A 12,910-nucleotide genomic window follows, 5' to 3' on the forward strand; every position below is an offset into this window, starting at 1 on the left:
TCAGTCTCCTCATCCTTCAAATGAGGTTAGTAATTCCGGTCTCACTGATCTGTTGTGAATGTTAAATAGGATAATGAATTACATGTGCTAATAAAATGAGAAGAGGTTTGTAGTCTGTATTACATCATGCAGACATTTGTTGGACTGCACTGACAAAAGAAGGCAGAGCCAGCATCTACTATGGTTCTAAATTTGATATCACCCCCCCTCCCCGGGAAAGCCCTAAGTGTCCTGCAAGCTTGGACCACTGGTACCCTCTCCTAAGCAGAGGGAAGCTTTTTGCCTAGGACATTTCACTCATCTGGCTTATCCCGTTCGCATGGCCAGGCCCCACACAGGAGAGGAGATGACCGGTCAGATTTGGAGATGGCCACACAGCACAAAGTGTATCGTATCTTGACGGGGCCACTGGAGCCCAGGGAGAGGGTGACCTTTTACTGGATGACGGGCAGGTTAGACTGGGAAGACCTCACAGAGGAGGTGACTTTTTTTTTTTTTTCTTAACATCTTTATTAGAGTATAGTTGCTTTACAGTGTTGTGTTAGTTTCTGCTGTATAACAAAGTGAATCAGCTATGTGGTTGCCCACTCTCACCACTGTTATTCAACATAGTTTTGGAAGTTTTAGCCGCAGCAATCAGAGAAGAAAAAGAAATAAAAGGAATCCAAATCAGAAAAGAAGTAAAACTGTCACTGTTTGAAGATGACATGATACTTATACATGGAGGTGACTTTTGAATCGAATGAGTGAGAGTTTGCATGGAAAACAAAGAAAAGAAGGGTGTCTCTGTCATCTTCATCCGAGGGAACAGCCTGTGCAGAGATGTGGGGCCCGATGAGTAAGATGGGCCTCTAGACTGGCAAGCTGTCTTTGCAGGATAGGTTTTAAACCAGGAGCAGTGATGGGGTCCTGGTCTTCTGTCGGGATTGTACTCTGGTGCCCAGCACGGCCGGCAGTTGGAAGCAGAGGGCCAGGAACAAGGCTGTTGGAGCAATCCAGGCCAGGAGGTCTCCTGAACCTGACCTGTGCAAGGTGGGGGTGGGGGGTAGGGAGGGGGAAGACAGTGAGCCACCCACCCAGGGGTAGCTGCTGAGTCTCATTCTGTCACAGGTGACACAACTCTTTCAGCCTGCTTTGGCTCTGCGACCTTTCCAAACTCCCTTACCAACTTCCTGGTAGAGCCTGGTCAGTGCTTGTAGCCCAAGCGGGACCCTGGATGGTGCACTGGGAGAGAATCCAAGGAAGAATCCATTTTGTAGTCTTCTCTATCCTCTGCCCCTGCCTTGCTTTCAGGTCTGCTGGTGTCACGGCTCCTTTTTCTTTCCTGGCTCCTGAAATCACCCATTAGGGGGCAGGAACCCACATGCAGTGAGCACCAGTGTGTGCCAGGCCCAGGGCTGAGTCTTCACTTTACCTTGTGTAATCATCCCAGTGGCCTGCTGGGAGCAGTACTAGGTTTCTCACCATGTTATAGATGAAGACTCAAGACTCAGAGGGGAGAGGGCCTCCTGGCAGGTGAGGTATGGTGGGGCTGGAGCCTGGTGTGCCTGACCGTGAAACCCATCTCCTCTGCTCCACACTGCCTGCCTGTGTGTCCACACATGCCTCAGACCAAAGGGAACTTGCGAAGCTTCAGAATGGAGAAAATAGTATTGGGAGCCTTGTCTATTTCCCTGTAGATTATCCTCCAGGGATGATGTCACGGAGGAGGCTAGGCACTCGGTGTCAGAACGCCTGGACTCTGAGTCCAGCCTCTGACCTCACTGGCTGTGTGACTCTGGGCAGATCACCGAACCTCTCTGGGTCTCTACGCAGATGTAAAATAGATACAATGCCATGTAACCTGCTGATCTTGAAGGGTGACTGAACAGATTAAGAGTTGAGGAGGCATTGGGAAGGTTGAGAGGTATCCTTTGGCGAGGTGGTAGTATTCTAAATGCCTGGTATATCTTCATATAGTACCTGCTCTGTGCTAGACCCGGCACTCAGGCCCAAGGACATAAAAGTGAACCTAACCCCATTCCTGCCCACAGGAGGACAGGCATGTAAGTGTAATTATAGTCCACGATCCACACATGCCCATTTGTAAGTTGGGGCACAGCCATCAAAGGAGCATTGGATTTGGAGCTCAGACATGTAGGTTTGCAACCTGGTTCCTGTCCTCCTCAGCTGAATGTCAGTCTGCAAAACAGGGACAGTAATCCCCATGGTCAAGGGTTGTGGTGAGGCAGAAACGAGACGGTGCTGTAGAATTGCGTGGCGAGCTGACGTGTTTGTACAGATGTGCGGCATTAGAGCTTCTGCTGGGGGAGCCGACCCGCAAGGCTCCGGGAGTTTGGCCCTGACATTCTTTTTGCCTTGCGTTTCCAGAACTCACTAAGCCACTGGGGGCCAGGACGTTAATGGAATTTCCACCTGGGGATTTCGTTGGCGTCAGCTTGAGGGAGCTCACGATGAACATAAGTAGGGTTGGAGGCATCTCAGCATGGAGCAGCCGGTGGAGACAGAGCCCGTCTCAGGTGGGAGCTCGGCCCCCTGCCCACCTCGCCCCTTGGCCAGGGACTCCCCGTTGAAGTTGTGGTGAAGAGCTGGCAAATCTAGGGGCCAGAGATGCTAGGATACAGCACCACGGGCAAGCAGCTGGAGCCAGGAGGACCCGAGCTGGAATCCCTAACCCCAGGGAGCCCTCCTCAGAGGAGGAGGGAGGTTGGGGCCTTGTCAGCAGACACCAGCATGGTGACCAGAGGATGATAGCACAGGTAGTCACAGACCCGCCGGGTGCTGGCACCTCTTTGGGTAGTTGGGTAGGAACAGAGCAAAGAATAACACGGTCATTGCCTTCAGGAAGCTTAATAAATCATCACCATCACTGTCTACTATGCATTCAGCACTCAAGGTGTGGCAGTTGAGCTGACTGTTTCACACGCTGTCCCCTAATGCTTTCACCAACCCTGTGTTGTCGCCCCTGTCGAGGACACTGAGCCTCAGCAAGGTTGAGATGTGCCCAAGTCTAGTAGGTACAGAGCTGAATTCACAGCCGGGTCTGAGTCTCGTGGATTCTGGGCTCTTCATTCATCCAGCGTGTTTGCCGGGCCTGCCAGGCCTGGCTGTGGCCCCAGGCAGGGGAAGGGATGAACAGGTGAAGAAGGCAGGGTCACTACCCCAAGCTGCTCACACTTCAAGTCAGGAAACGGGCGGGTAAATAACGGCAGAGGCAGAGAATTTACCGAGTGTGTGTCTGAAGGAGGTGTGTTGATAGCGTGGTGTGAGAGGCCCGGCCCGGGGAGCAAGGAAAGGAGGGGGGCGTGGCCCAGGAGCCTGAGTGGACAGAACGGGCTTTGTTCCACTGGCGGGGCCAGGGCAGGCCTGGGGATGCGGCAGTCCTGGCAATAGTGTGAGGCATCAGAACCCAGGTCCTGGGTACTGCTCTGCCGTTTACTTGCAATCACTGCCCATCTCTGGGCCTCAGTTACTCGTGATCTCTGAGGGGCCTTCCAGCTCTCCAACCCTGGAATTCTCTGAGTTTGGAAAAGTATGAGAAGAGGCTGAGAGTTGTCCAAAGGCCACCACCATAGGTTCAAATCAAGAGGGGAGTTCAGCCGAAGGAGGGAGGAAGGTGGGGACAACTTGCCGATACCTCTGTGCCAGAGGGAACTTGATTTCTCTGGGTAAAGTAGAAGTCAGGTGGTTTTTGAGGGGGGGGATGATGTAGCCAAAGCTGTTTTAGAGGTTCTCCTAGCAGGGTCTGGAGTGTCGCAGTGGGGAGACCTGCCTGGGGCCTGTTAGGGCCACACCACTGAATCTTTTGACCTCACGGGCCATCTGTAAACTTTCCTTAGAGTCACAGTGGGCCCAACAAGGAGTAACTCATGGCCCTTGCCCAGAGGACCTTATGCTATATCCCCCTAACCAGGGGTGGGTACAGTTACTAAGCCTTTGTCCTGCTGCCCTTGTGTTCTATAACCTGGCTGGTCAGCAGATGCCTTTTATCTGCAGGTCAGGGTTTGGAAAGTAAGTGATGTATCCTGGGCCAGAGATCCTCCCTGGCCTTCCATGGTGAATACCTGTCTGCCTTTCCCTTTCTCCTGAGGGTAGATCACAGGGTCCCAGAGGGAGGGAGGGAGGCAGAGTCAGTACTACACAGAAAAGAAAACTGAGGCTCCAGGAAAGAAAGAAAACTGTGAAGGTCACACAGTTAGTAGCAGATCCAGAACCAGAGTCCTGATCTCCTGGGTCTAAGGCAGGTACTAGTGATCTTGATATGAGTTGTTCTCCTGTCCCCGTTGCAGATTTGTAAGCCCCATGAGGACAGGGGCCCTGGGATCTCCCACCCTGACCCCAACATACACCTCACAGGGCCTAGCACACTGCCTTGCACTTAGCAATTTTGTGCTGTGGTTGATTAATTCTGTCTGCAGTGGCTATGGGTATTATAGGTAGAATGAAAAGGTACAGTGTTTCCATTATGTGGCTTCTACCACTTGGGGCCTCATTTCTCTACTGGGGCATTAGTCTTCTCAGTCTAATCTTCACAGCCATCCTCTCTGAGCCTGATAGGACCATCATTAGCACGCCAGGTTCACAGCTGAAGGAACTGGTCCAGGTAAAGTGACTTGCCCTGTTCACACTGCAAGTTGGTGTCCAAGGCCTTCTCACTCTCTAAGAAGGCCTTTCCTCTCCATGGAGCTGAGGCTAGTGGGTTTTGTGAAGAGGAACTCACATTACTCATTCCCTTCCCAGACCCAGCAGCCCTGTTGAGAAACAGCATAGTGGTAGTGTGGCTTCCTAGGAAAGAACTGCTTTCCAGCAGGGCAGTGGTAAGGGCTTTGTCATGTTTGATACATATTTGCTGGAGGAAGGAGTAAGAGAGATGGGGTCAGGCCCACCCACTTATCCCCACCCCACCTGCTCCCATCTGTGGAGGGAGGCAGGGGGTCCCCACTGCACCCTTCGCCTGTGCTGGGAACCCTGCCTTACCCCCACCGTTATGTTTCATCCTCGTGACAGGCCTGTGAGATGGCTCTTAACATCTCTGTTTTACAGATGAGGAGACTGAGGCTCAGATTGTGGCTAGCCAAGATCAGAGAAAGCAGAGATGGCCATGAGGCAGTCCTATTAGGAAGCTTCGTTACTCAGTGTGTTTTATAGATATTTTTTACTATAAGAGAGGAAATAAGAGGAGAAAAGGAGATTAAGACATGGTTAAACCACTCAAAGTTCTACCATCTAAAGAAAGACCACTACTGGGTTGACATATTTTCTTCTAGACTTTCTAAAATTAACGATTTACATTGTGTTTTTTTTAATGCATAGTTATACTTTTCTTGGCATGCAATTTCTCCTTATGATCTCTAGCATTATGGCATCAGCCCCCTCCATGAGGTTGCAGACTCTTCTGAGCATTATTTTTATTGACTCCATAAGATCCCTGGGAGATTCCACAGGCATCTTGAGTGGCTGGAAAGCTTGGTCCTGGAGTCAGGAGTCAGAGCCTGAGCCTCGGCTGCCATCACCTCACTGAGGACCCAGGGACAAGTTACTGCATGCTCTCTGGGCCGCAGCTTCCTCATCACTAAAGTGAGGGATTGCATGCACTGCTCTGCAGCCCTCACAGCTCAAACGAGCAAAGGTCTTTTGGAAATTATCAGGGGCTGTGCCCCCGGCAGGGGATTTCCTTATCTTCCCTCAGTTTCCTCCTGGGAAAGTTCTGCCCTCCCCTTGGCTCCTGGATCTTTTGCTCCAAGCAGCAATGCCAGACCCCAGCATCTCTTGAGACACTCACATGAAGACACCCCTCCTTATGTTACCCCAAAGGGGACATTGCCTCTAAGCAGAACAGGGGCACTGACCCTCAAAGACCACTAGCCCACACCTCTGCCTCTGCCCCCTTCTGGGTCCAAACTTGTGAGGCATCTCAGAGATTTCTTCCTTCTCTTCTCCCAACAGCCTTGGATGGCCCTGAGAGGCCTCTGAGCTCTGCTGTGACCTCAGGAAAGCCCCAGAGCCACTGAGTATTAGAAAGCTTGGTACCTGCCTGTCCCAGCAGCCGAAGGCAGCTGGAGCGTGGCCCTAGGACTCTGGATGCTTAGCCCTTGTTTCCCCAGCAACACACAGAAGTACACGTTCCACTTGAACCAAGCCAGTTACGAGGTTACAAAGGCCTGAGTTCACCTCCTGGCTCTGCTACCTTCCTCTTGCCATCCTCGGTTTCCTCCACTGTAACATGGACATAAGGCTGCTTACCTCCTGGAGTGACGGGATGGCATAAGGGACCATGTGTCAAGCACTTAGTGAGGACAGGCTCTGTCACTGTCAGCACTTTCCACTTAACATCCAGGCCTAGCACAGAACAGGGGCCCAGAGAGAGGTGTCCACTGTGCAGGGCTGAGCAGAGACCTTGTCCACGGTGCCCTGGGAGCATCACAAGCACAGTTACCCAGGCGGGTCTCAATCTACACTCCTGCTCCCTCTGTATCAGCTGTCACCACCATTGCCTCCGTGACTCAGTGGTGACCACTCAGCACGTGTGCACAGCTCTTCACAGTTTGCATTGCACTACAGTGAGAGTTGCGTCCACGTATGTGAGGAGGGCAGGAAATACTGCCTTGTGGTACAGAGGATGAAGCCGAGGCCTGAGAGGCCCCCTCTCTAGGGGGGGAGGGGGAGAGTTGGGCTGTGTTACATAAGCAGGAGCTCAAGAGCGGCCATTTGGCACTTAAGAGGCGCATTGTATAATCACCTTTGGGAACCAAAGGGTAATCCTAGGGCCTTTTTGTGCGTCTTCGGTGTTTGTTTAAACCCCAGGAAGGGTGGGTGTGGGCAGATCAGCTTAGCAGGGAAGAGGAGGCCCTAGGTGGTAATGAACCTCTGCGGTGAGAAGCTCACCAGGGGAACAAAGGGGGTGTGAGGTAACTTAATATGTTCCTTTCAGTTCCAGACACTGGAACACTCTGTCCTGCCTCAATTGGGACCAAGCCCAGGATGCACCTGGGCAGGGTTTAATCCTCAAATTGGACTCTACAGCAGAAAGGGGCGGGAGAGGAGGGGCCCACATAGGGGGGCAGGGGAGAATAGCGCCCCTTCTCCCTGCCTGTGCTCCGAGCCCAAGTGCAGATCAAGTGGCTGCCCCTTTAAAGTTTCATGTAGGGCTAGTAATGCTATCCTGTTGCTCCCTCCACGGCCACCCCCAGTCCACAAGGTTCGCAGGTCCCTGGTCCACCCCTCCCTGAAGACCAGGGGGAGGAACAGGTGGGGGGAAGATGGGGCCGGGGGGCAAGGGTGCAGAGCTGAAGAGCCTGCTAGAGTGAGGCTTAGTGCCTTCTACCTCCCGGGCTGAGTGGCTGCTGTGCAGAGGGAGCGTGTAGCCACAGCCTGCCCAGTTAGAGGCTTTCACTGCTCAACCCTCTCTCTCATCCTCCTGCGAGCACCACTGTCCGAGGGGCTACAGACGTGCCTGGGTATGAGGACTGAAGGTGACAGTGTGCATGTAGTGCCCGGCGTCAGTGGCAGCTGCTGTTACAATTGTCCAGGGAGAGAAACTGAAGCCAGGGGAGAGGCAGTGGCTTGCATCATAGCCTGTGTCGGTGGGAAGAGCCCCTCTTGGACCCCATCTCTCCTGCCAGTCCTGCTGGAGGCAGCAGATGAAAATAGAGGAATTGGGACTGAGCGGGCCTGGGTTCTAATCCTGCCCTGCTTTTTACTGGTTTGGGGTAAAACCCTTTTCCTCTCTGAGCCCCTATCTCTTTATTTGTATAATGGGGGAACCAGCCCAGCTGCCTGCCCTAGGTTAAAGGAAGGGCCAAAGAGGGGTAACAGCCCTAACAGCTGGGGGTGAGGACAGGGCAAGGGGGAAGGGGCTTGGCACAGGGTCCCCAACTGGAATGAAGGATCCTGCCTCTGGAGGCCAGGCCAGGTGAGAGGGCTTAGGACTGTGGACCCAACCACTGTTACCCACAAAAGGAGTGAGGTGGGGACAGTCATTGCAGACCCCCCTTGCAAGAAGAGGCCTCTGTCTGGGAAGCTGGAGTGCGGGTCTCAGGCATGGCTCAGCCACTGCCAAACCAGGACAGTGAGCCATGCTTCCTATGTATGCCATTGGGTTCCACTCCCACTTACTTGTGACCGTGCATGACTTTCTGAACCTCTCTAAGTTTCAGTTCCCTCTTCGTGAAGTGGTGACAGCATTGCTGCCTTGCAATTTTTGTGGTTGTGAGGGTTAAGTGGGACCGTGCAGGGAGGCAGCTAGCACAGCACCCAGCACATAGCACCCAGCATGTAGCATATGCTCAGCAGAGGTAAATGGAGTACCCTAGCCCCTAAGCTGTAGACCCATCCTGTCCAGTGCATTTCCAACTGGGTTCCTTAACATCCAAGGAAGGCTCCGGGCCCTCACCTTCACTTCAACCAGAACAGGCCCACTTTCACCCTCTAATCTTATTTAAGGAAGGGTTCTCCGGCTTCCAGCCATCTGGCCTAAGCCCCTTTACCATACAGATGGGGAGACTAAGGCCAGAGAGGAATAGGGACTAGAAATTATATAAGGAGGGTTATTCAGGGAAAGCGTCTGGGGGCACTAAGGGGCTGGTGGCAATTTGCAGCTGTGCCTACACACATCAGCTGGCATCTTACGGGGTGGCTTAGAACCATCTGGTATGGGGCGCCTGGCGCCAGCCCTCACCCGTGGCTCTCTTTCTAGCCCACACCATGCTGTGGCCCCTGTTGCTGTTGCTGGCCGCCGGTGAGGCCCAGACCACCCGGCCCTGCTTCCCTGGATGCCAGTGTGAGGTGGAGACCTTTGGCCTCTTCGGCAGCTTCAGCCTGACGCGAGTGGATTGCAGCGGCCTGGGCCCTCACATCGTGCCCGTGCCCATCCCCCTGGACACAGCCCACCTGGACCTGTCCTCCAACCGGCTGGAGACGGTGAACGAGTCCGTGCTGGCAGGCCCGGGCTACACCACGCTGGCCGGCCTGGATCTCAGCCACAACCTGCTCACCAGGTTCTCGCCCACGGCCTTCTCCCGCCTTCGCTACCTGGAGTCACTTGACCTCAGCCACAATGGCCTGGCCGCCCTGCCCGCCGAGAGCTTCACCAGCTCGCCCCTGAGCGACGTGAACCTGAGCCACAACCGGCTCCGCGAGATCTCCGTGTCCGCCTTCGCCACCCACAGCCAGGGCAGGGTGCTGCACGTGGACCTCTCACACAACCTTCTCCACAGCCTCGTGCCCCACCCCGCGCGGGCCAGCCTGCCGGTGCCCACCATTCAGAGCCTGAACCTGGCCTGGAACCGGCTCCACACCGTGCCCGACCTCCGGGACTTGCCCCTGCGCTACCTGAGCTTGGACGGGAACCCACTGGCGGCCATCGGCCCAGGGGCCTTCGAGGGGCTGGCGGGCCTTACACACCTGTCGCTGGGCAGCCTGCAGCGTCTCCCCCAGCTGGTGCCCTATGGCTTCCGTGAGCTGCAGGGCCTGCAGGTCCTGGATTTGTCAAGCAACCCCAAACTCAAGTGGGCAGGACCCGAGGTGTTCTCAGGCCTGGGCTCCCTGCAGGAGCTGGACCTGTCAGGCACGGGCCTGGTGCCCCTGCCCGAGAAGATGCTCCTCCACCTCCCGGCGCTGCAGAGCGTCAGCGTGGGCCAGGGCGTGCAGTGCCGTCGCCTGGTGCGGGAGGGCGCCTACCCCAGGCAGCCTGGCTCCGCCCCCAAGGTGGCCCTGCACTGCATAGACACCCAGGAATTAGCTGCTGGGGGCTCTGATACCTTGTGACGAATGGTGTGGCCTGGGGCCACGTAACAGACTTCACCCTGGGCTCCCTCGGGTCCTGGGTAGTTTATATTTTAACGTGCCAATGCCAGCAGGGACTCTGTAGGCCTATGTGGCAGCATCATTGAAAGAGAGGCTTTGGACCTGGGACCCACACCCAGGAGCAAGGTTTTGTCCGTTTGTCTATGTTGCTCTCCAGACCATAAGCTGAGGGTCTTCGATGCCAAACCAGACAGCAGTCCCCTGCTGTCCTTCCCTACTTGTCCCCAAAGTGCCTTCCCTGAGGCCTGGACCAACCTGACCCACGACAGGAGGAGGGCGGGCGGGGGTAGTGCTGCGGGGCAGAGGTCCAGCCACTCAGGCATGGGTTTCTTTTACGACACCGCCCTCTCTTTGCTCTGGGCACGAAGGGCTGCTTCATCCTTTTTTCTTCCCCTACAACTCTGGATAGAACTTTATAGAAAGGACTGGAGAAAAATCTCTAGTCCACCTCCTCATGTGCCAGATGGGGAAACTCAGGCCGAGGGAAGGAAAAATGCTATTCGGAGGTCCTACAGTGGCAGAAGCGTGAATGGACCCAATGTCCGGCCTCCCAGCAGGGCCCCTTTGCACTTTTCTCCCCTCTCCCCTTTCTGGGCTCCCCCTTGCTTCCAAGACTCACATCCTGCCATTTGTGCCCTTTCCCTGTCATCCCCAGGAGGAGAGACCAGGGCCTCGGGGGTGGCACTCTGGGCCCGGTAACCGGCTGTGGCACAGGCTAAGTCACTTCACCTCGAGGCCTCTAGAAGCCTCAGGAATACCAGTCCCAGCCCTGCCAGTTTCCCACTCTGCGGGGGGTGGGGGTCCCCCAGCATCAAGAATGGAAGTGCGCCCATTGACCCCTAAGGTACTGCCTCTAGATGCAGTCCTGGAGCCCCTCCAGGCCCTGAGCTCCCGAGCTCCCTCAGACCCCACTGGCCCTATGCCCGACAGCCCAGCTCATCCTACTGAGAATGCAGTGAAGGAGGTAGGGGAGACCCCACCCATGTTTATGCTCCACCACCAGGGTGGCATCTCAGCTTCCCAGCCCTGGGCTCTCTCCTTAGCATGGGGTTAATAAAAGTTGTTGCCTTTTTAATGGACTGTCACTTTCAACCCAACCCCACCCACAACCCCCCACGCCCCCCATCCCCCACCCCATCCAGATCCCTGCTGGCAGGGGATGGAAACATGCCATTTGTAAAAGAAGAAAGACATTGCATTTGTTCGCTTTTGTAATATTGTGTCCTGGGGATGGGTTGGGGGAGGAGGCGTTGGGTGAAAGCCAGCCATACTTGGCCATGTGGGCGTCGGGGGGGGGGGGGGGGGGGGTGGCCCCCACCGATGGGCCCCCTGCCAGCGTCCCAGTCCGTCCTTAACCACCTGGGGGACTTTTAGAACCTGCTCGCTGGCAGCCTCAGAGGGAGCTGGCTTCCCGAAGAGTCTCCAGCCTCGTGGCAACGCTGCTACGTGCCAGGAGGTGGCGGGGCCGTGGGGGGGGTGTCCCCTGGCTGATGGGGAGCCCTGGGCTGCGAGCGCTGCGTGTGGCGGGGGGGGGGGGGGGGGGGGGGGGGGGCTGGTCCCACAGGGACGCCCACAGGGCAGTAAGAGCTCTGTCCTCCCCCACCAGCCCTACCCAACACCTGGTCCTTGGTTTAATAAACACTATAAAGAGGCCCTCTTCCCATCATTTGACCAGCATCCACTGACATTCCCTAGACTGGGCCCTGGGGCCACGAGGATGAATTGAGAAAAGATTGTTCTCTCTGAAAAGCCCAATAACCTCCCAGGATTAGGGGAGTGAGGTGATGTGAGGGAGGGAGTTCCTCGGGGGTGGGTGGCACCTTTCACTGCAGCTAACACTGCCTGCCTTCCTCATTTCCCCTCTCCCTGATGCCCCAACTCCACGAACTTGTCAGGCCCTGCGTGCCTCTGCCTTTGCTCAGGCTGTTACTCTGGGACCTGGCCCTTGCCCCCATCCCTGCCTCTCAACTCCTTCCCAGCCTAACAGACCCAGTTCCCACGTCACCTCCTTAGAAGCTTTCCTGAGGTCCCCGTCCACCTCCCTCTGCTGAGCTCTGACAGTACTGTGTTCCTTTTTGGCATCTGACTGCTGTGGTATCCTAACTCCTGTTTGCACACTTCCAGTGACAGGGATCCCACTTCCAGCTCATCTGAATGGCTCTGCTGTCAGCAAGTTCTTCCTTCTAACTAGCCAAGAACTGCAGGAATATCCATCACCATCACTACCACCAAGTTTTTCCTGCTGTCTACACTGTGCCCTGAGACTCATGTTCCTGGGGTGGGAGCGGGAAGGACACATGGAGGACACCTAACTATAACAGCAGTACAGGGACCTGTGAGAGCCCTGTGGTGGGATTAGGAAGGCTCCCTGGAGGAGGCTCATCCATGGAGTTGAGAAGGACAAGTGGACCTGGACAGAGGTGGCTGGCACTTGAGAGGGGTCATGGGTGAACAACGGCACAGATCCCAGGACATTCAGGCCATGGGTAGGGTTGGGGTGCTTGCCCATCATGTATGTGGCTTAGGCCCCCCCAGGGCTTGGGCTCCCTGAGCCAGAGGCTGGCCCCTGCCAATATGGGAAGGATCTGAAGTATGGAGGACAGGGGAGGGTCAGAGTGAGACCCCAGCCTTCACAGTCCTCAGATTGGTACTCCATCCTCCCACATGCCTTGGGACAAGAGAGGCCTCAAATACAGGGGTGAGGGAGAGATCCCTGGGACTTTCACCCAGTGGGGCTTTAAAGCCCCACTTGAAGAAGGCGTCCTTGGGGAGGGCCGTGGAACATAGGGGTCTTAAGTTTTAGTGGCGCTGAAAGCAGGGGAAGGGAGGCCAGGACTACTGCTGTTCACCTCCGCCCTGAGCTGCAGCTTCCACATCTGCAAAACGGGGCAGGGGTGAAGCTCCAGCGGGAGGGTGGGCAGACGCCGCCACGCCGTGCGGGCTTCTCCTTCCTGGTGGGAGCATCACCTCGCACACCCCCAGCCCCTGCGTGCTGTAGAGAAAGCAGAAGCCCCGCGGGGCAGCTGGCCCGCGGCCCCTCCGGAGGTTCTCGGCCCGCAGCGCCACCTCGTGCTCACGCATGGCCAGACACCGCAGATCAGAGAGG

General features: G+C 55.7%; 1 protein-coding gene across 1 annotated transcript; it reads left to right on the forward strand.

The window, feature by feature from the left end:
* The first annotated feature begins 2,485 nt into the window (after positions 1-2,485).
* On the forward strand, positions 2,486-9,765 carry TSKU (tsukushi, small leucine rich proteoglycan). Its single transcript, XM_007461709.1, has 2 exons — positions 2,486-2,519; positions 8,696-9,765. The coding sequence occupies exons 1-2, from the start codon at positions 2,486-2,488 to the stop codon at positions 9,763-9,765; spliced, it is 1,104 nt and encodes a 367-aa protein (XP_007461771.1).
* The last annotated feature ends 3,145 nt before the right edge of the window (positions 9,766-12,910 follow it).

This window comes from Lipotes vexillifer, unplaced genomic scaffold, assembly GCF_000442215.2.
Source record: "Lipotes vexillifer unplaced genomic scaffold, Lipotes_vexillifer_v1.1 scaffold223, whole genome shotgun sequence".
Classification (NCBI taxonomy): Eukaryota; Metazoa; Chordata; class Mammalia; order Artiodactyla; family Lipotidae; genus Lipotes; species Lipotes vexillifer.

Excerpts from the sequence above, each read along its gene's own strand:
- TSKU (XM_007461709.1), top strand. The coding sequence starts at position 2,486 with ATGGAGCAGCCGGTGGAGACAGAGCCCGTCTCAG. Across the intron at positions 2,520-8,695 it reads GGAGACAGAGCCCGTCTCAG|CCCACACCATGCTGTGGCCC; the intron begins GTGGGAGCTCGG and ends CTCTCTTTCTAG.